The sequence below is a fragment of the Chlamydomonas reinhardtii genome, chromosome 6 (genome assembly GCF_000002595.2).
Source record: "Chlamydomonas reinhardtii strain CC-503 cw92 mt+ chromosome 6, whole genome shotgun sequence".
Lineage (NCBI taxonomy): Eukaryota > Viridiplantae > Chlorophyta > Chlorophyceae > Chlamydomonadales > Chlamydomonadaceae > Chlamydomonas > Chlamydomonas reinhardtii.
This window is the reverse complement of record NC_057009.1, coordinates 1298807-1319713: the sequence shown is the minus strand read 5'-3', so window position 1 is coordinate 1319713 and position 20907 is coordinate 1298807. Positions and strand designations below refer to the sequence as shown.

The 20907-nt window shown below is 67.4% G+C and overlaps 3 protein-coding genes across 4 annotated transcripts; 1 reads left to right on the top strand and 2 right to left on the bottom strand.

Moving 5' to 3' along the window:
* Nucleotides 1-2: 2 nt before the first annotated feature.
* CHLRE_06g258450v5 (uncharacterized protein) lies at nt 3-5581 on the bottom strand. Of its 2 annotated transcripts, XM_043062744.1 has the most exons (18): nt 5375-5581; nt 5050-5135; nt 4692-4780; nt 4496-4536; nt 4266-4331; nt 4057-4128; nt 3787-3877; nt 3238-3335; nt 3042-3074; nt 2694-2767; nt 2324-2422; nt 2048-2105; nt 1777-1903; nt 1499-1605; nt 1272-1343; nt 1035-1082; nt 733-811; nt 3-536 (listed from the first exon to the last, which is right to left on the bottom strand). In XM_043062744.1, exons 1-18 carry the CDS (start codon nt 5516-5518, stop codon nt 508-510), a joined length of 1413 nt encoding a protein of 470 aa, XP_042923450.1. In that variant the 5' UTR covers nt 5519-5581; the 3' UTR covers nt 3-507. The 2 variants fall into 2 exon arrangements, with proteins under 2 accessions (XP_042923450.1, XP_042923451.1); XM_043062745.1 differs by lacking the exon at nt 5375-5581 and having other exon boundaries at nt 5050-5141.
* CHLRE_06g258400v5 (uncharacterized protein) lies at nt 5190-9341 on the bottom strand. Its single transcript, XM_001696555.2, has 7 exons — nt 9125-9341; nt 8842-9009; nt 8484-8575; nt 8113-8210; nt 6913-7958; nt 6407-6658; nt 5190-6187 (listed from the first exon to the last, which is right to left on the bottom strand). The coding sequence occupies exons 1-7, from the start codon at nt 9197-9199 to the stop codon at nt 5873-5875; spliced, it is 2046 nt and encodes a 681-aa protein (XP_001696607.1). The 5' UTR covers nt 9200-9341; the 3' UTR covers nt 5190-5872.
* Nucleotides 9342-9441: 100 nt separating this feature from the next.
* CHLRE_06g258363v5 (uncharacterized protein) lies at nt 9442-20855 on the top strand. The gene is made up of 18 exons (XM_043062743.1): nt 9442-9704; nt 9925-10523; nt 10755-10787; nt 10967-11071; nt 11210-11425; nt 11601-11780; nt 11982-12045; nt 12199-12426; nt 12572-12777; nt 12971-13976; nt 14155-14570; nt 14751-15424; nt 15586-15934; nt 16069-17772; nt 17927-18091; nt 18271-19112; nt 19341-19470; nt 19589-20855. The coding sequence occupies exons 1-18, from the start codon at nt 9518-9520 to the stop codon at nt 20381-20383; spliced, it is 7899 nt and encodes a 2632-aa protein (XP_042923449.1). The 5' UTR covers nt 9442-9517; the 3' UTR covers nt 20384-20855.
* Nucleotides 20856-20907: the final 52 nt, after the last annotated feature.

The window sequence follows — 20907 nt, the reverse complement described above, 5'->3', positions numbered from 1 at the left end:
TCAGATATGTGCTGTTACAGCACGATAGTTGTGAACTACTGCGGGAGGCCGAGCGGGCATCCACAGCCTCATCCCGTGCTCGGTGCCGTGCTGCCCCTCTTCTCGCACCTCGAACTCAAACCTGCCGAGGCACCCAGCGCCCAGCCACGCTACCTACGGTAAAGAAGCTTAGAGTCTGCACGTGTGATAACGCGGCTTGGGTTGTATGTACAACTGCTACACACATCTGTGACACACCCGGTCTGTACATTGCCGTAGCACGTGCGCTCTCTATACATTGCACGCTTGCGGATTCGTATTTACGGTAAATCTCTGCCCACCTGCGGTTTCCTACGCACGCTCAAGGACATTTATTGCAGTTGATGCTTGGTAATGCTGTCCTATCGACCCTCTGCCATCCCGCTCATGCTTGCATGCATCATACACACGTGTGCTGCACGGCCACACGGCTAAGGAAAAGCGTATCGCTCGGACCCTGTAGCCACGGGCGCCAGGGAAAGCCACCTGCTATCCAACTGTCGCCTTGCGGACGCTTCCTGCAATCGCAAATGGAGGAGGCGGCGGTGCGCACGTTAGGAGTACGGCGTGCCAATGACTTCCGCACCTTCCACTTGTCCTGCTCGCCCTCCCGCCCACCAACCCCCGCCGCGAAAGGCTGTTGAGGACCCCTGGCCCACACGGCTGAGCATGATGTCCCGGCCAGGCGGCCACCCCAGGCCAGTGCTCACTTACCTTCGTGGTTCATGAACGCAACCTTTCCGATCTCCTTCTCCCTGCCGGGGTACATCTCGGCCAGCACGAAGCCCGTGACCTGCGCATTCATCGCGCCGCCAGGCGACCCGGGTGAGAGAGGTTGGGGGAGGGGTGCCATCAGGTAGGCAGTCGCAGAGCTGCCGCCTTTGGCCGGCGCAGGCAAGGGGTGCGTCCCTCTGGCCGCAGGTTCTGCCTCTTCACATGCGGCACATGTACATGCCAGCGAACACGTATCTGATCGCAGGGCTGCGCAGCTCCCCCCCTCGCACTTCCATCCGCACCTTGAACTTCGAGTACTTGCCGCCCTTGCTGGTGTTCACCACCTCCACCTGAGTAAACAGGTCGATGGCATGTTGCGGGGCACACAGGGGGTGAGCCAAGGGGCTATTGGGGGCCACGAGGACGTAGACGGCGACAACGGCGGAGTATGGTTTGCGGTGCTTCATTGCCATCGCTGATGTGCATGCACACCAGCAGCGCCATGGTGCACGTGGGCGGGCGCGGCGGTGCGCGCGCACCTGGCAGGCGGCGGCCGCACTGCTGCCTGGCGACTGCGACGAAGCAACCAGATTTACGCTTACTGGCCGGACCTGAAGGCAGACGTGAAACAGAGCCGCCGGGGTAAGGCAATGCACGGGGGCACAAGGATGGACAGCCTGCTGCCGACAACAACCGAGGTAGGCATGCATGCCCATGGAAGGATTCAACGGGAATTGCATGGCCATTTCCGTACCACAACCCGTACCTGGGAAATTGAGAAGTTGGTGATGTTTGCGTTGATGGTCTGCACCCCGCAGGTGCAGCCGCCTGAGCAAGACAGCGTTGCTTTGCCCATGCCGGAATATGAGGCCACTGCCCGAGGCACCACACAAGGCGGCATGCAAGGCAATAGGGTCGTGCTTATTATTGGTCAATTCACGTCGGAGTGTGAGCGTGGCTGATCACTGTGATGTGTGTGTATTGCCACAGCCCGCGGCTCCCGTTCATGGCACAGGCCCAGCACACCGCACGGCCTCCACTCACGGTAGACCAGGATAAGGACAAACGAGGTCGACTTGGCATCGGCATTCGCGATGGCTGACGGATCCCACTTTATCAGCAGGCGGTTGTCGGCGCCACTGCTCTCGTTGTGGTATGAAATGTAGCCGTACTGCATGCAGGCAACATGGCGCGCCCATTGGCAACTGAACGGGAAACGGCAGCTGACCTGGCAGCGATGTGCCGGGGAAGTTACCGTATTGGGGCGCGATAGGACCTAGCCACCCGCAATCAATACCTCTCGTACTGCACATACCTTGCGTTTGTTTGGGTCATCGGCTCCAAACTCCCAGCCTTCGTGGGAGTCAACGTACCTGAACGCATCCACGCACGCGCACGCGCACACGCACACGCACACGCCTGGCGTGTCAGCGGTTTCGACTCAAAACACTTGCCAGGGTATTGGAAACTCAGAGGGCCGAGCACCGCATGCAGCCGACGCACACAGGTGCGCCGGCACGAGTTGTGGGGCCTGCCTGATACCAACCAAACCCACCAAACGAACCCCGCACCAACAAATGCCGCCGCTCACGTGTGTAGCTCATCCGGCATGATACACAGCAGAGGCTGTTTGACGGGATGTTGCGGCAGCAGTGTGGTGTGCGTGCGGCCGCCCGGGACCTCGTCCACCCTGCACACACGGTATCAAGGCACAATGAATGACAGGCCGTACAGCAGTGCAGTTGACATGCAGGCATAAAGCATCAGCCATGGAGCGACCTCCCAAGTGCTGTGCCTCGCAGCAGGCGCCCGCCGCGTGCGCTCGCACGCGCCGCCCCGCAATCCTGGGTGCGTGCAGGCCGGCTGCAGGCAATGACCGCTGCTTCGTGCACTGCAGGCCCGTTGCATGGTGGCAGCCCCCATGCACACACATGCGTACACACACTCTAGCGCAAACGCACCAGAAGGGGTCTGTTTGCTCCGGCCATATGCCGGCCAGGTTGCTGGCGGTGGCAGACTGGAGCATGTAGACCACCTGATGGGGGGAGGCAGCGGGAGGCAGGCAGCCACAGTGAGCGAGCGAGTAATTAATGCCTTCTGGGGGATCCAGCGTCACTCCCCTGGCCATCACACCCGGCGGCAACAGCCCATGAGCTGTGTGCGCAAGTACCGTAGTCGCCCTCGATCGAGCGGTGGGACTGGGAGGTATAGGAACAGGTGCGGTGTCATGCAGGCAATGCCACCAGAACGAGCACAGGTAGGACACACGGGCATTGGCTGCTCTGCGCCGCTACCACCGGCCACCTCACCATGTCAAGCACAAGCTTGTGGCCTCGCGCGTTCTGCACGGCAGTTGGACCAAGGGCTTAAGGGGCATCCACGTGCTGGCTCTCCGCTATGAGCCGATAGGATCTGTGCCGCGTGTGGCAAATATAAGCGTAAGCGTGTCGCAAGCGGTTGCTCAGCCCGAAACGCATGCTAACAGTACATCCGGACGGCACTCACATAGTGCCAAAAGCCCCAGACTCGGTTGGGCACGCGGATTTCGTGTTCTGCAAAGCCGCTGAGGTTCAGCGCCTGCAGCCGGTAGATGCCGGTTGACACTGCCACCGGGCACACACACACACACACACACACACACACACACACACACACACACACACACACACACACACAAACAAACACACGGCGGGTAGGGTAGCGGCCAGTCAGGAATAATAGCTCTGGCCAGTAGCAGCGCATCACCGGCATGGCCCTTGGCCGATTGGATACAACTGGGCTAAGGGCGTCGTGTCAGTGATTGCACCGTCTCCAAGGGCGGAACCAATGGGCGCAGCTGATTGGTTGCAGCTGGGAGGCGGAGTTCCACCGTAACGGTCACAGCTCTCTCAGTGTGCCGCCACCCGTGCCCGCCCCCCGCCCCGCCCCGCCTCCCTCCCCCCCCGGTATGGAATGCGTCGCGTGTGCCCGCTGTACCTCTGGACGTCGGCACTTCACTTCATATTTGATACACACCATCCCATGGATGGCTACCCCCCCCCCGCCCCTGGCTACCTGAGATGTAGGGCATGTCGTAGTAGCGGTACAGCGCGCTGGCCGTGACCTCCGAGTACATGTACATGGGCTTCTTGTTGGGGAGCAGTTGCTGCACGGGGGCGGGAGGAGGAGAGGCAGCCAGGTAGGGTGGTTGGCGCCACATGCTGAATGCTTACCGTAATGTGGCATGGCCAGCGGGCAAGAGACCCTGACAGGCACGGGGCCATTGCCCGCTGGCCCATGCTTGCATGCAACACCAGCCCTTGCACAGTAGATGATTAACCCCACCTCGATGGCCACCACCGCCGGGTTGCCTGGATACGCCAGCAACCGCCGAATGAGTTGCTCGTAGTATTGGTGCTGTGCGGGCGGGGGCAGATTGGGGTTCCAGTCATCACTACTCTGGCGGTGACGGTGATCAACAAGCGCAGCGTTGCACATACTCCAAGCCGATGGTGCCGGAGTGCAGTACGGCACAGGCCCACCCAACCCCGCACCTGGCCCGTGATGTCGCAGCTCCAGTTGACCACGTTTGGCCCATAGTCCAGAAACACTAGGTCCACCTGGCCAGGTGTAGCGAAGCTTCATTGATGCGGGTGTGGTGGATGTGTAGCTGGCAATGCAGCAGGGCAAGACGACGGCAAATGAGTACGCCGCAAGCATGCGTCCCCAGCCGCTGCATGCCGTGTCCAGTGCCGCCGCAGGGCGCATGTCCGTGACGACCCACCTCCGGAGGCAGCATCTTGTCAAGGCACAGGTATCCAAACCCTGCCAGGCAAAAGCAGTTGTACGGCGGTGCACAGGAATCACGTGTCCACCTCGGTAAGATCCTGGAATGAACAACTCAACAACCTCCCATCAAGACAGCCCTGTCCACCCCCACAGCACGATAACAAGGGTTTGGTGGCTGTAGCCCAGCACACCTGCGCTTGATGCGCCCACCGCCGCATTGATGGCGGTGATGTTGGCGCGCGGGTAGGTTGCACGCAGGTAGCGGACCAGCTGGCTGAACCTGCAGGAGGTGGCATGCAGTGGCGGCGATCCACGAATCCGATTCACTGGCATGGCGCTCAGGCGGTGGCAACACCAGGACAGGTAGCTGACACGGGACCTTGCTCTTCTAGCTCCTTACAGCTCATGTACACAGTCCGGTCCCGATTGATACCAGGCTAGCCAGTTGGTGCCAGGTGGCCAGCCCTCCCCCGGCGCCAACTGCGTCCGGCCAAGGCACCCCTGGCGTCCGCTTCGCGCCTGCCGTACGGGCCGGCGTACAGCACTCACCACACGTCATCGGCGCCTATCCTATCTGGCAGCGAGAAGCTGCCACCGACTACTGCTATGGTGAGCGAATGCCCCTCTTCAAGGTCCTGTCGTTCGTGACGTGCACAGGGGTGCCGCAGGGACCGTTGTTGCAAGGGCACGCAAGCAGGGCTAACCCACGGGGCTAACCGCTCTGGCCGCGTTCCCGCCCGATTTGATCCAGCGCAGTCGCAAAACACATCAATCATACATCAAAATCTGAACTTGCTGCGAGTTGCTGTCTCTCCAGGGGGAGCAGGTTCTTCGGCCGTCCAGGAACCCGCCGATTGCGACCCGCACTTCGCACCTTCAGCACCCGGAGCAAGCGTGAATTGCAGCAGTTCTGTATTGCGCGCCGTAACGCATAGGGTGGCACATCGAACTCGTAAGCTGCATAGCATGTGCAGCCCCACAACGCGAGTTGAAGTGACAGGAACCACAGAAGCTTCATATCGTCCTAGGGTTTACACCACGTATGACCAAATTGTTTGTTTGTGCGGTGCTTCAACCATTCGCTAACCGGGAAACGCGCGAAACTCCTGGCGAAACGCCGTTGATGGAGGTGATCAATTAAATGCAAGCTGTTTAGCAGCAGCACATAGCCCTATATACACAATAGCTATACCTGTTACTCGTGTCCGTCAATCTGGTTGGGACGACCAACCCGGCCACGCGGGGCACATGCCCGCACCATCCCGATGCCCCCACGCTGGCAGTGAGCATCTTCCACCTGCCCGAATGCCCCCCCCCCAACCCAAACAGTCCTACCACTTGCCGCGCTCGGTGCCCTCGTCACATGCATGCGCTACCGCCCCCACCCCGCCACTGGCGGCCGCACCACAAGCGGTAGCGACCACACCAGCTGCTCAAAGGCCGGCCGCGGGCTCTTCAGCCGCTTGTCCAGCGCCGCGAAGTTAATGCGCGGCCCCACCGTCAGCTCAAAGCGCAGCACCCAGCGCAGCGCCACCATGGGCGTGCGGAAGGAGGGCGTGGCGGTGGCGGGCAGCGACAGGGTGAAGCTGGTGAGGGCGGTGTCGGGGGTCAGCTCGTGCGCCTCCGCATGCAGCCGCCGGATGACGTAGGGTGTGCCGCCGGGGATGCCGCTGCCGTCGCGCTTGCCCTGCGTGCGTGGTTCATAGGCGCGTGTACGAGTTGGGTGCGGCAGCATGTGGGTGTGTGGGCAGAGGCGGCGTGCAGTGAGGGCAACGGCCGCCCTCTTGCAGAGGCTGTCCGGCCCCTGACCGTACTACAGCCCCGGAGCTACATGTGCCTGCGCCCAGGCTCCTTCCCCCGCAGCATAGCCCACCCACCCGCCCCTCTCCCTCCTCCAACCGCCCACCTGCGGCCGGCACTCCGCCGACACGACCTCCTCGCTCTCCAGCAGCACCACCACGTCGTGGCACGCCACCGGAGGCCGCGCCAGCGCCGCCGCCACGCCAGGCCCGCCGCCGCCGGCCGTGGAGGCGCCGGCACCGGCCGGCCCCAGCCCCGCCGAGGCCTGCGGCTGCAGCGGCTGCAGGGAGGCGGGCGGCCGGAAGTCCAACACGCCGCCGAACGTGGCGCCCGGCTGCAGCGGCACCTCCAGCGGCGCCTGCAGCGTACCGAACGTGGGGTTGGGGTTGAGTTCGGGGTTGCAGGTGCGGGTGAATGGGCCTTATGAGAGGTGGCAGAGCGTGTGTGCCTTGAGTGCACGGGTACAAACTGGTAGCCGGAAACGGCAAGCGAGTGGGCGCAGGGCAAACCATGCAAAATATCCCACCTAATGCCGACTCAACCCTGCACCCCAATGACCACTGGTGGCTCCGTGCCCAATGACCATGGCGGTCAACGCATGCGGCCGCGCACCTGCATCAGCAGCCTCAGCAGCGGCTGCTCGCCCACGTTGAGCGCATACACCTTGCCGAACAGCGACCCGCGCCGGCTGGGCTGCCGCACGTACGGCCCCAGCCCGGCCGCGCCTGATGACATCTGCCGCTGCACACCGCTCGCGCCGCCGCTGCTGGAGCCGCCACCAGCGCCGCTGCCCTGTGTGGCGGGGCCGGCGGTGGAGCCGTTGACGGCGCCGAGGCGGCGGCCGGCGCCGCCCTCCTCCTCATCGTCAAGGTCTGAATCCGCAGCGAATGGCGCGATCCCGGTTGCAGGATTGGAAGCGGTGTTTGGGAAGGGCGGCGCGAAGGGGCGGTTGACGCCAAAGGGGATTACGCTGCGGCCGCCAGAGCCAGCCGTGTTGACGCCGCCTTGGCCGCCGCCGGGGGCGAAGCCGCTGGGTGTGGCGCCGCCCGCCCCGCCGGTCGGGCCGCCGCCACCATCTGTCCGACCCCGGCCCGAGGCGTCGCCGCGCGACCCCGGGCCGTGCGCCGGGAACACCTCTTGCCAGCGGATTCGGCAGTTGTTCCGCCCCAATACGTAGTCGATCATGCCCACGTCCGAGTCATCCGTCCCGCCCTGACCCGCTCCTGTGCCGCCGCCCGGCCCGCCGCCCGAAGGCGATGCCAGCGGCCCGGTGCTCGCGTGCGTGGGCGTCTGCGATGCTGATGGCGAGGGAGGCACGCCTCCCGCACTGCTCAGCCGCCGCTGCGAGTCTATCGGCCTCGGTCCCGGCCCTGCCCCGGCGTCGCCTCCCGCCGTGTTGCTCCGTGACAGCTCGCGCGCCGGCGCGGCCCCGCCAGCCCCACCCGCCGCCACTGCTGCAGCCGCGGACGCGGCCGCGGCACTGAGCGCGGCCGCAGTGCTGCTGCTGTTGGTGTCCAAGGAGCTGCTGCGCCGGTCGGGCCCGGCTCCGCCACCGCCGCCGCCGCCTCCTGGCCCCGCCGCCAGCGCCAGTCCGGTGCTGGGCCAGACCATGAGCGAGGTGGAGGCCGTGGTCTCATACACCACCGCCTCCAGCCCACCTGCAGTACAAGGAAGGTGTGCGGGACGTGCCGTCCTAGAATGAGGCTAGCGTGCTCGCCGCAGTATCTAGTGTGTAAGAGCTGGAGTCTGTGTCCGAGTAGCTCCAACGCATATCCACGCCATGCACAAGACACAAACACACGCGCCGCGCACCTCTGTGCACCTCGTACACGGACTTGACCTGGATCAGGTATAGGAAGCGCAGGGAGCTGCCGCGGAAGGACGGCGGCAGCGGCGCAGGCAGCCGGAACCTGCACAGCGGCCGCAGGGCAAAGCATGCCGCGGCGAGCGGTCGGCGCAGTCAGAGCAGTTCCGCGCTCAAGAAACCTGGACACACCACACAGCCCGGCAACAGCCAGCAGTAGCCACTCCCGCAGTCTGCCTTGACGCCACGTATCTGGCTGGCTCGCGGTAGCCTGTGCGCACTGCCAGTCTGCTCTACCTGCCTACAGAAAGTACCCCCGCCCCAGCCCGCCAGCCCCCCCGCCGCAGCTGCAGCACTGCCGCGCTCCCTCGCGGCCCACCTGAGCTGGAAGTGCTGCACCGCGCGCGGCGCCAGCACCTGGTCGTTCACCAGCACCGCCGGCTCCGTGCTGAAGATGGTGCGGACCTGCTTCTGTGGGCACGTGAGCGTGTGCGGTGGAAGAGCAGCACGTGCGGTTGGCTGGGTCAACCGCGCGTTGCGAGTGCAGGCACCTTGGGGCAGGATCTTTGAGGCCGGGTGAGGTGGGCATGAGGCGTTGGCGGGTCTCTGGAGCAGTTATTCGGGACGACACGGACGCAAGCGACGGCGTGGAGGGGAACTTGCAGCCAGTTTAGCAGCTGCCCCTCCTCCCTCTCCCGTTCCCCGGGCCCCACCCCTAACCGCTATCATAGACGTACCCGCGAATCCGAGATATCCACAGGCACGTCTGGCCGATGCAACCGGTGGATGAAGCTGGGGTCCGTGCGCTCGGAGCCATAGGCCTGGAAGCTGAGCTCCTTTATGTGTATAACCTGTGGCACTCCCGGCAGTGCATCCTGGCTGGCGCTGTCCGAATCGTTACATATCTGCAATAAGGGGGCACACGCGCACGCTCCTTAAGCCCTTGCCCACGACGTCGCCAGGCAAGGCATTCGATCCGCTTTGCACCCGCTGCCTACTGCGGCCTGTGAGACTACCCACCTGTACAGAGACTTGTACAACTTCTCCAGGTAAAAAGTATGTCTTATTAAGTGTCAGAGACACCTGCAGCGCCATGCCTAGGTTTGGGAAACAATAGTATCGCTAATGACCTAGATATGGCATAGCTACATGCTAATGAAGCGGTCTTAGTTATATGGTTTGCTGCAACCGTGCCCAAGTAACCAGCGAGCAGCAAAACAATCGTGACCGATGCACGAAAAACTGTCTCACAGCTGGAAATGTGCTAATGATATAAGAGGATACAACAACTGCAATAATGAAAACTACCCAGGCACCTACTGCAAGCTCTAAAACGAAGGCTTGACTCGGCGAATGTCGAGGCCCTCTCTTAGCGATATGATGAGGCTTCTGCTCTGAGCCAGCTAGGCATATATGTCAGCGCTTGATGATGACCCGGACTTTGACGTCGAGGCCGCGTTCGAGGCGGAGCTTGCCGCGCTTGGAGACGACCCAAGCAGCGAGCTATTGCCGGACGCGAAGAGCCATGGGAGCTATGGCGATGATGCTGTTAAGCAGTCTTTCCTGACGGGACTTGGAGCTCGGGCGTCAGTCGGAACAGGTGGGGACGCGGAGGACGCCAGGGCCTACCCCTCCCCCAGCTCCCGGCGTGCAGCTGGACCGGACGCGGCCTGACGTTGACCGTTGCAGGCAGGGCCACTCTGGGTCTCTTATCAACCAGTCTCATTCATGGGGGAGGACTGGCAACTTGCGGGGCCTGCTGTTGGTCATGTCTGGCGTGTCGAGCACAGCGCTGCCCTGCTACCCCTGGTCCGGTACAGGCGACGACGAGGATGACGAGGAGGATGACGAGGAGCCGGAGTCGCTCCGGTTGCTGCGGGCGGCGATGCAGAAGCGCGAGCATCACCTGGAGGAGCGGGGCAAGCAGCTGACATCGCTCGAATCAGGAGCAGAGGGTGGCGGAAGCCCGGCACCGGGGCCGCAGCCACAGCCCGGCACCAACGGGGCCGCAGCTGACGGGGCTGACGGCAGCCTACAGGCAGGGCCCGCGGCAGGGGAGGGTTCGGGGCAGGGTGGGGACGACGCCTTGCCGAGCCGCATCAGCGCTGGCAGCAGCTTCCTGCCATCCGACGCAGCCGCCCGGTCCGCGCTGGTCCGGACTCTGTTTCCGGAGGTGCGGAAGGGAGCTGCAGGGCTGGCTGCGGCTGCAACTGCGGCTGCGGCTGCAGGAGCAGCACCGCCCGGTTCTGAAGCCGGGGGCCCGGACACTCATGCGCCTGGGGGCGGTGCCGGCACCGGCGGCGCGCTGGGCTTGGCGGCCGAGGCGCACTCGGCGAACGGCGGAGGCGCCGGAGCAGCTGCCAGTGGCCCTGCGGAAGGGCCTGCGGAGAACGCTGCGCAGGAGCGCCAACGCGTGATGGTGAGGGGGCGCGGGGAGGGCCTATGTGAGGGGTTAGTCGGCCCGGGACAGGCGGGCTGGAGTGGCCTTGAATGGAGTTTGCTGGGCCGGACGGCAGCTGCCAGAGCGAACAGTGCTATGTAGCCAGACTGCGGCTGGGGCGAGGCCGGCAGTGCATCAGTGGGCTGCCGCAGATCTTGAACAATGGTTGTTGTGCCGGGGCCGGGGCCGTGCGATTGTTGTGTTGCGCAGGAGGAGCACCGCGCACAGGAGGCGACTCGCCAGGTGCGCATGGGGCGGGGGGAGGGAGGCGGCCGGTTTGCGGTGGTGGTGGAAGCCTAGTGCAGGGCCGCTTAGAGTGTGCTCATTCTTCATTGCCTGTGTGCGTGTGATGCATGAGTGGCACGAAAGGGAAGGTGCAACAAGGCGCTGCGATGCTGCTGTTATCGCGCCGCAATCAACAGGCGGAACGCGAGCGGCAGCGGCAGGAGGCGGCGGCCCGGGCGGCGGCTGAGGCGGCGGCTGCGGAGGAGCGGATGCGCCGCATGGAGGAGGAGCTGGAGGCGCAGGTGGGTGTGGAGGTAGCGAACACAAGGGAAGGAACACACAAAAACCGTGTATGCAATCGGCTTGTGTGTGTGGGGGGGGGTCTGGATTGATGCTTACCATGTGGACACGACATATGCGGCGACAATGGCGGGCCGCAGAGGCGGGAGGCGCTCGCGGTGCTTGAGGCGGAACGGGCAGCGGAGGTAGAGCGCCGCGCTGCGGAGGAGGGCGCCGCGGCGGCCGAGCGCGAGCGACTGGCCGCAGAGCGGGCGGCGGTGGCTGCGCGGCTGGAGGCGGCTGCACGGGAGGCAGCTGCGCGCGAGGCGGAGCGGGCGGCGGCGTTTGAGGAGCTGCAGCGGGAGGTGCTGAAGCTGGTGAGCAGGTGGCGGCAGGCGGGTGGGCGGGCAGGAGGTGGGCTGTGGTGCAAGAATGCGACGTTGGGGCTGGTGGTGCGACGTATGCATAGAATGCCATGAAGCGTTACGTGCTTCATCCGCCATCGCCGTCCCACCCCACACATCACACCGCACCACATTATGGTACGCACAGGCTATCCGGCACATGGCGGCATGGCGCATCGGCAGGGCGTGGCGGCGCTACCGGCGCGGCCCGGCCCGCGCGGCGCGGCTGGCGGCGGTGGTGGCCATCCAGGCGGCCTGGCGCGGCTTCGTGGGGCGGCGGCTGGCGGGGCAGCTGCGCAAGCAGCGGGACGTCATGCGCAGTCTGGAGGTGGGCGCGGTGGGGGGGGGGGGGCGCAATGAGGGGATGGGTGCACCTCAGCAGCTGGATGTGTGATGCGGGCTACCAGAAGGCCGGCATCTGCGACTGCGCTTGGGCTGTGCTGTGGGCTCAAGTACCGTAGCATGCAGCGTCGCGCCGACCACCGCACCGCACCGCACCACAGCACCGCACCGCACTGCACGCACACAGGAGGCGGCCAGCAAGGGGCGGCTGGACGAGCTGCGGGTGGCGGCGGAGCGGGCCAAGGAGCTGGGTGAGCGGGAGCGCGCTCACACAGAGGATGCTTGGACGTGTGCTTAGCACCGGACCTACGCCTGCTGGCTCGTGAGGCTAATTAGCTCTCGCCCGTTGCACAGCCTTCTGACGTCCTAATCTTCCCGCAATCTCTGTGTCGTATCGCTGCCAGGCCTCGGCGAGGCGGCGACGCAGCGCATGTCCGCGCTTGAGTCCGCAGCTGCCGACGCGGCTGCCAAGTTGACGTCAGCAGCAAGCGGCGGCAGCTGCATGCTGTTCCGCACCGCGCTGGCGGCGGCTCAGCGCTTCCCGCACCTGGCGGAGCTGGTGGCGGAGAGCAGCGCTGTTTTCGAGCGGCGGCGGGCAGCGGCGGAGGCGGCGGTGGCCGCGGCGGTGGAGGGTGAGCGGCGTGCAGGGCGGGAGAAGGGGCCTGCGCGTGGGGGCTGAGATACCGGGGGGGCTGCCAACCATGCATCTGGAGTTTTCTTTTCGCCATCTGACTCCTGTTGTAAGCTGCTTTGGCCTGCATGTAAACCCTGCTCCAGACTCGCCAATGTCTGATTTGACAAAGCTGCTGGAGGTGGCGGGCGGCATGGGTGTGGAGCCGGCGCGGCTGACGGCGGCGCTGGAGGTGGCGCGGCGGCGTGACGCCGGCCTGGCGGCGACGCTGGCCGCGGCGGCTGCGGCCCCCGCCTTTGACGCCCCTGGCTTTACGGCTCTGGTGGAGCGGGGGCAGCTCTTGGGGCTCAAGGTGCGGGGGGGGGGCGTGCTGAGTGCGGGGCACACAGCAGCCGGTTACAGAGCCGGAGGAGCATGAAGCTGTACGGCCCTTCGGCTCGGTGCTGTCTGCTGTGGCGTTCTGCTTGCGGCTGCCGTCAACACACGCACACTACCGTACGCTGACATTACGCAATTATGCAATCCTGAATCCCTAATTCCCACAGGGCGACGTGGCGGCCGCCAAGCACGTCCTGGAGCGGCGCAAGCGCGGGCTGGCGGCGGAGCTCAAGCAGCGCAGTGCCGCCGCCGGCGCGGCCGAGGTGGCGGCCATGGCGGCGGAGGCGCGGAGGCTGGGCGCGGAGGCGGAGGCGGCCGCGCTGGAGGCGGCACTGCGGCAGCGGCAGCTGGGCCTGCAGTCCTCCCTCGAAGCCGCCGCCGCACACGACTCCATCTCCGCCTTCACAGCACTGCTGCGCCAGTCGCGGGCGCTGGGCATGCCGCTGGCCATGCTGCGCTCGGCGCAGGAAGCGCTGTCGCGCCGCCAGGCAGCGGCGCGCGCCGCGCTGGCTGCGGCTGCCGCCGCCGGCACGCTGCACGCCTTCCTGTGCGCCCGCGGCTCCGCCGTGCGCTGCGGCGTGGGGCTGCCGGAGCTGGTGGCGGCAGACCGGGTGCTGGCGGGCCGGCGGCGCGGCCTGGCGTCGGGGCTGCCGGAGGCCGTGGGGCGGCTGTGCCGGGAGGCGGCGCCGGGCGGGCCGGCGGCGGGGCGCGAGCTGGCGGATGTGGTGGCGGCGCTGGGGCCCGCGCTGGGGCTGGGGAACCCTGAGGAGCTGCTGGGGCGGGCTGTGTCAGAGGAGCCCGGCTCGGAGCTGCCGCTGGCTGCAGCGGACTCGGCTGCAGATGCAACCGTCACAGGCGCGGGCGCGGGCGCACCGAAGCCGCAAACGTCGGCAGCTGCCAATGGCAGCGATGGCAGGACTGGCGTCGGGGCCTATCCGGCGCCGTTCGCGGACACCCTGCCGGCTACTCCGCCGGCAGAGCTGGCTGCGGGGGCTAGCAGCAGTAGCAAGAGCGGTAGCAGCGGCGCAGGCGTGGGCCTGCAGCAGCGGGTGCGCGGTGCAGTGGGCGGTGTGTGGTCGGCGTGTGTGTCGGCTCTGCAACTGGGCGCGGCGGACAGCGCGGCCATTGCGCTGTGTGCGCTTGGGCTACACGCGCGCGTGCAGCAGGCGGACGGTGAGTTGGCCGGGCGGCGGGACCAGGCAGAGGGGGGGCACGAGGGGCATTGCGGCGGATGCAACTGTCTCGACCAAGGTACCGTACGCTGCATTGCGCCCACTTTGCGCATGGGATCCTGTACGCTTACCCTTCCGGTAATCCTGCATTGCTGATTGCGTTGACGGTGTATGTGCAGGCATCCCTGATTCCTCAGACATGCCAGACTCGGCATCAGGAAGCGCGCGAGCAGGCGGAGGCGGTGGCGGCGGTGCTAGCAGCAGTGGCGGCCGCGTTGGTGCGCTGGCCCGCTGGCTGGTGCCGCGGGACTACTGGGGAGTGCCGCTGCTGCCCTCCTGGCGGCAGGCACACCACGCCCAGCTGGGCGCCGTGTCGGCAGCGGCCGGCACAGCGGCGGAGGCACCGGCGGCGGTGCCGGATGAGGTGGCGCCTCGTGCAGCGGAGGAGCTGCGGCGTTGGCAGCGGCAACAGCAGGCGGCGGCGCAGGCGCAGCGGCGGAGAGGTCAGGCGGCGGCGGGCGCGGACGCGGCGGCGGGAGAAGCGGGTGGCTCGGTGTGGTCGTGGTGGCGGTGGCCGCGAGCTGCGGAAGTGTTGGTGAGTGGGAGGAAGCATGGGGCAGTCCAGGGGGGATTGCGGCCTGGCTGCAGCTGCGGCAGGGCCTAGCTGTACACTGGTCTGCCATGGCAAAGAATTAGAACGTGATTGTGCGGCCAGTTCAGTGCGATAGCAACACCGTAACGTTGCGTCGGGTTCCCTACCCATCCCCTTTCACAGGGCCAGGCATCTGCCTGGCGCTCCTTTATCAACCCGGCGCCAGTCGCACCCGCGCCTGCGCTCTCACATACCTCCCAGGCCTCACAAGCCGCCGCTGCTGCCCAGCAGTCGGCACCAGCGCAGGCGCAGCCGCACTACCGCACCGGCGGCGCCGCGCCGCGCGCCGACGCGCGGCCCATCACGCGCCCCACCGGCCCCAGCGGCCCGCTCACACGTGCCCTCCTCCTGCGCAACGCCCCCTCCACCAGCACCCCAACCCCAGCCCCGTCTGCATCCTCCGCTGCCCAGCCCTCCGCCCCGCCCTCCGCCTCGCTGCACCCAGCGCTGGACCGCGTGTCCCGCCTGGACCTGGGCCTGGAGCGGCTGAGCAGCCTGGCGGGGCTGGATGTGGCGTGCCCGGGCCTGCGCATTCTCACAGCCAACGTCAACCAGCTCACAGGGTTGGAGGGCCTGGCGGGGCTCAGCCGGCTGCGCGAGCTGTCGCTGAAGGACAACCACCTGGACCGCCTGCCGCAGCAGCCAACAGCCGCAGGCGGTGGCGGCGGCGGCGGAGGAGGAGCGGGGCCGGGTGTGCCGCCCAGGTCGGGCTGCCTGCCGGGCGGCGTGGCGCTGAGGCGGCTGGCGCTGGACTCCAACCAGCTGAGCGGCCGGCTGATGGGGCTGGAGGCGTGCAGGTGGGCTGAAGGGCTGGGGGCTGGGGGCGGCGGGTGCTGCTGGGCGGTGCCATGGCCTTGCATGGGGCCGCCTGAGTGTGAGGGTGCTATGCTTCCTTGGTTTCAACAACGTTTGTCAGGTTGCCTTATCCGTGCGGTTCGTTGTGCCTCGCCCCCTGCAGCGGTCTGCGCTCCCTGAGCCTCGCCGACAATGGCTTGGAAGACCTGGGGCCACCGCTGGCGGCAGCAGCAGCAGGCGGTGGCGGCGGTTCTGGTGCCGGCGCCCTGGCGGCCTGCGCACACAGCCTGACGCTGTTGTCGGTGGCGGGCAACCGCCTGACCTCACTGCTGGGCCTGAGTGGCGTGGTCGGGGCCGGCGGTGGAGGCGGAGGCGGCGGCCCCGGCGCGGCCGCGGCAGCGCGGGCTGCTGGGCTGCATGGCGGGGTCGGCGTGGGTGTGGCGGGCGCCTGTACGGCGCTGCGTGTGCTGGACGTCAGCCGCAACCGGCTGACGTGTCTTGAGGGCATACAGGTGCGTGTGGGCTTGTGCGGCGGGGTCTGGCACTTGCAGGCGGCCGCGTTGCGCCGCGCGCCTCCAGGCCCCCCCTCCGCATATATGCACGCGGCCCCAACCTGTCCCTTTCCCTTCGTGTTTCCTCCCCGCAGGCGCTGGTGCTGCTTCAATCCCTCAACGCGCGCGGCAACGCCATCCGCGCCCTGCCGCAGCCGCTATGCCTGCCCTACCTCACCTCCTTAGACCTCAGCCAAAACGCCCTCACCGCCTTCGCCTGCGCCGTCGTGACACCCGCCGGCAGCGCTGCGACCAGCACCGGCGCCGGCAGGAGCGGCAGTAGCAGCAGCGGCTCGGCGGCGCCGGTGCTACTGCCGGCGCTGCAGGCACTCAACCTGCAAGACAACCAGATCTCGCATCTCCGCGGGCTGGGGCCCCTGCCCTGCCTGGCCTCGCTGGACCTGTCCTTCAACAGCCTGCCCTCCATGGCCTCCCTGCAGCCCCTGGCGGCTCTCTCGGCGCTCACGCAGCTCAGCCTTAACGACAACCCCGCCACCGCCGGCGCAAACGCCGAGGTGGCGGCGCTGGCGGGCCTGGCGGCGGCGCCAGCTGCCGGCATTGCGGCGCTGCGGGCCGGCGGCAACGCGGAGCACGCCGCGGCGGCGGCGGCGTACCGGGACCGGCTGCTGACGCTGGTGCCGTCGCTGCAAGAGCTGGATGGCGAGCCGGTGGCGGCGGTGGAGCGGCGGGAGTACGCGGTCCGGTCGGCGGCGGCAGCGGGGCCGGCAGGTGTGGCGGCGGCGGCGCGACTGCTGCGCTCTGGCGGCGGCGTGGGCGGCGTGTACCTGGCCGTGGCGGTTCCGACCAGTGGCAGAAGCAGCAGCAATGCGAGCTGTAGCAGCAGTAGTAGCAGCAGCTGCCGTAGGCGCAGGGGTGCGTCGGCTAAGTCGGGCGGCGCAGCCGCAACGGCAGCCGTGGCGCCGCTGCTGCACAACGCTGGTGTGTGCGGCGGCACCTCGGCGGCCGCGGATCCGGCGGCGCTTCGCTCGCTGCTGGCAGCGGCGTCTCAGCCCGGGCACCATGGTGTGGGTGCACTGCCGCGTGTGCTAGCCGATCAGGCCCTCACCTACAGTCCTGCCAGTGCAGGGGCCGGTGTCAGTGGTGCGGCGGCGGTGACTGCAGCGTCAGAGGACTGGCTGTCGGGCTGCGAGCGGCTGTGGCAGGCGACGGCGCCCCATGCGCTTGCGGAGCTGCACAGGCAGCAGCTGGCAGTGGCCGCTGCGCTGGCTCCCAGCGGCGCAGCGGCGGCGGGCTCCTCGACTGCCACGCCGGCGCAGGTGCTGGCGGCGGCGGCTGCACTGGCGGCTGGCGGCTCGGCGGCGACAGCTCCGCAGCAACGGGCGGCGGCGATGTTGGACTCTCCAGAGCTCGATGGCGCCGCGTTGCGCGTGTTCAGGCCTATTGCACGAGCCGTGGCGGGGCAGCCAGTTGCAGGAACCACCACCACTACCACTGCCAAAGCTCCCGTGCGCGGCGTTGGCGGCGGCCGTGCCTCGCTGGCGGCCGCTGTGCCCGCGGAGCTGCTAGCAGCTGAGCTGGAGTCGCGGTACGAGGCCGCGGAGACAGCACTGCGGCAGCAGCAGGCCGAGGAGATGCGCCGGCTGCTTGCGGCGACATCGGCGGCGGTGGCGGCGGCAGGGCCCGGCGGCGACGTGGCGCCGCTGCTGGTGATGCAGACGTCGTACTTCCGGCGGCGGCTGGCGCGAGATGCAGGCGGCGCGGCGGCGGTGGTGCAGGCGTACTGGCGCGGGCTGCGGGCGCGGCGGCTGGCGGCCCTGCTGCGGAGCGAGCAGCACCAGGTAGGGCGGCTGGGAAGAGGCGGATATTGGGCGTGTGTGTGTTGAACAGCTAGAGGTGTCTTGCTTGCTGAATGAGCTGATACGCTCGCTCCTGACTGCCTGACATCGAAGCTGGCATTGCAACGGTCAACCTTCCATCTTCGCACACTTGCAGGCACGCTGCCGGGACGCGGCCACGCTCATCCAAGCCTGGTGGCGCGGCCACGCCGTCCGCAGCAGTCCGGACCTGGCGGCGGCACGTGCGGCCGCCGCCGCGGAGAAGGAGGCGCGGCGGCTGGAGCTGGAGCGCCGCCGCAACGCCGCCGCCGTCACCATCCAGGTGCGGCCGTGTAGCCGCGACGGCACTGCGTACATGAGACTACCCCACGGGCTAACCTCTTGTGCCCGTAGCTGCTGCGCCCTGCTGCACGTGTCTCTGATAGCCCTATCTGCAGCCGCCGCGCTCCGCCTTACCAGGACCCCGCTGTCTCTATCCCTGGCGTCCCGCCTTCACCGCAGGCGCGCTACCGCGGCCACCTGGTGCGGCGGCGCCTGCGAGCTGTCAGAGTGGCGGCGCGGCTGCCGCCCGGCGGCGGCGGCGACGGTGGCGGCGGCGACGGTGACCTGGACGGCCTGATGGACAGCGGCGAGCTGGACGACATGATGGCCTTCCTGCAGCCCCTGGACAAGATGTTCGGGGAGGAGGACGCGGCGGCGGCAGCCATGTCCGCAGCCATGTCCGCAGCCATGATGCAACAACAGCAGCAGCAGCAGCAGCAGCAGGTAACGGCCTGGGGCGCCGCGCCGCGGGCGCCGCAGGCGGCGATGGCGGCGGCTGCGCCGCCGCCTTTGCCGGCGTCGACGCTGACGGCAACCGCGGCGGCAGCGGTGGGGCCGTGGCTAGCGGCTGCGGCGACTGCGCCGCCGCCGCCGGTGCAGGCGCTTGCGCACCCGTTGGGTGGTTCGGGCTCGCCTCTGGTGCCTGTGCCGCACCACGGTCTTGCTGCCGGCGCCGCGCCGCAATCGCACCTGCTGGCGCATGGCCCCGGCCACCACACCGCGGCAGCTGCGGGGGCCGCGGGTGCTGCCGGCGTCCTGCCGCCTCTGCGTGGCAGCGCTCCGGCTGCTGCCGGCTCGCCTAGGGCGGCTGGCGGCGGCCTTCCGCCGCTCAATGCGGGCCGGCCCCTGCCGCTGAACATCAGTGACAGCGCCGGCGAGCAGCCGTCGTACGACAACCGACGCCGTACCAGCGGCGCCGGCGACTACGGCGCCGCCGGGAGCGAGTACGGAGCCGGGAGCGCGTACGGCGGCGTGCCTGCCAGCACGCCAGGCTCAACGGTGTCGCCCAACGCGGAGGAGAAGTGAGCTTGGGCTAGGCGGGCTTGTTCATGTTCTTGTTGCAGTTTCAAGGTTCTTCGCTGGTGTCTGGTGTTTGAAGTCCCGATCTGCCCGAGCACCCATCATGCCATGCAGGTCCCAGATCCATGAACCCTCCATCCCTCCTACCAGTCTTGCCCTTCCTCGCCCCTCCCCCTGTCACGCCCCTCCGCCACGCGCCTCTCCTCCTCCCTCTCCCTCTCCCGCCACAGGCAGCGGCGGCACCTGGAGCGGCTGCGCAAGCTGATGGCGGAGTGGGGCTTCTCCGACCTGGCCACCGCAGAGGCCTACTACCGCCGCACGCTGCGGCAGAAGCAGGGCGAGAACAGGAAGAAGCTGGAGGTGAGCTGGAGGCTGAGGGCTAGCCGTGCATGAGAAACGGACTGCATGTGTCAAGTTGAGCGGCGGAGCTCTTGGTTGAGTGTTCACTGACCACATAAATCCCTCGTCAACCGCGCAGGACAAGTACCGCGACCCCGCCCAGCGCCTGCAGAAGTTGCAGCAGGTGGTGGAGCAGCGGCCCGCGCTGCGCCCTCAGGACGTGGCGCGGCTGCCGCAGCACGGCCGCGCGGTGCCCATGCTGCACGGCTCGCTGCGGGGGCCGCCCAGCAGACCCAGCGCCGACGGCGGAGGCGCAACCCCCGGAGCCGCAAACAGCGCTGGAGGCGCGGGTGGAGGCGGCCTGCGGCCGCTGCGTAACCTGAACAGCGCGGACGGGATCCTGAGCTCGGTGGCTGTTGGGCTGGCGGGGGCGTCAGGCAGCGGCAGCAACTCCCCCGTGTGCAGCCTGCCCGCACTCATCAACCGCAGCAACAGCCACGGCAGCGCCGCGTCGGCGCCGCTCGCACTGGCCGCCGCAGCCTCGGGCGTCGGCGGCAGCGGAGCCGCCGCCGCGGCGGCGCTGCTTCGCGGCGGCGCCAGTTACGGCGGCGGTGGCGATGACGAGGAGCGCATGTCGGTCAAGTCGTTCAACAGCGCTGGGGCGGGATTGAGCGGCGGTGGAGCGGGAGGGGCTGGGGCCGGGGGCCGGGCCCACAGCACGCTGCCGTTCTTGCATGCTAATCACCACCAGCAGCAGCAGGTGCCGCCGCCGGGGCGGGTGCTGCCGGCGCTTGCAAACAATTGGGTGACATCGCCCGCGCAGACACCGCCGGGGCATGGTGGTGGTGGGGCGGGGGCGGGTCGAGGCATGCTGCAGGTCACGGCAGCACCGGCTGTGGTGGCGCGCCCAGGGCGAGGCGCGCCGCGCAAGTAGGATACTAGGGGTGAGGTCATGAGGTGGGGCCCAACAGGGGCTCTGGGATGGAGCAGGCCACAGGAGCGTGGCGTGGGGGAGGCTGAGCGTTCTATAGCTTTGTCACGTATCATGCGAGCGCGTGAATTGAGATACATGGAAGGTATTCATGGGGTTGGGGAGGGGGGACAGCCATTCGGGCGGCGCGCTGTGTGGGGTCGGAAGGTGCACTTTTTACCGACTGCAAGGCCGAGATGACGGTTCGCCATATGGCTCGCGACGCATATCGTGACCGTAGCAGACATTGTGAGCATACTTCTTTTAACGCAATTCAGATTAGCTTTCCACTGGGTTGGGGCAGACGAGCAGGTTTTGTCATAGCGGACTTGACGCGACGCAAGCAGACTACGCAGCATAGTATGTGCATGACGATACTAGCACGTTGAGCAGCATCTTGGACACTACTGCGCAGAGCCTGTAATCGGCGGGGCAAACGGCCATAACTTTACTCGCGGACTTATACTTGTCACATAGGCCCTGCAACT

Excerpts from the sequence above, each read along its gene's own strand:
- CHLRE_06g258450v5 (XM_043062744.1), bottom strand. The coding sequence starts at position 5,518 with ATGAAGCTTCTGTGGTTCCTGTCACTTCAACTCGCGTTGTGGGGCTGC. Across the intron at positions 2,423-2,693 it reads GAGCAAACAGACCCCTTCTG|GGTGGACGAGGTCCCGGGCG; the intron begins GTGCGTTTGCGC and ends CCGTGTGTGCAG. Across the intron at positions 1,083-1,271 it reads GTGCGGCCGCCGCCTGCCAG|GTGGAGGTGGTGAACACCAG; the intron begins GTGCGCGCGCAC and ends CTGTTTACTCAG.
- CHLRE_06g258400v5 (XM_001696555.2), bottom strand. The coding sequence starts at position 9,199 with ATGGCGCTGCAGGTGTCTCTGACACTTAATAAGACATACTTTTTACCT. Across the intron at positions 8,211-8,483 it reads GTGCAGCACTTCCAGCTCAG|GTTCCGGCTGCCTGCGCCGC; the intron begins GTGGGCCGCGAG and ends GCCGCTGTGCAG. Across the intron at positions 7,959-8,112 it reads CGTGTACGAGGTGCACAGAG|GTGGGCTGGAGGCGGTGGTG; the intron begins GTGCGCGGCGCG and ends CTTGTACTGCAG.
- CHLRE_06g258363v5 (XM_043062743.1), top strand. The coding sequence starts at position 9,518 with ATGTCAGCGCTTGATGATGACCCGGACTTTGACGTCGAGGCCGCGTTC. Across the intron at positions 18,092-18,270 it reads CCGCCGCCGTCACCATCCAG|GCGCGCTACCGCGGCCACCT; the intron begins GTGCGGCCGTGT and ends CCTTCACCGCAG. Across the intron at positions 19,113-19,340 it reads TCGCCCAACGCGGAGGAGAA|GCAGCGGCGGCACCTGGAGC; the intron begins GTGAGCTTGGGC and ends CTCCCGCCACAG.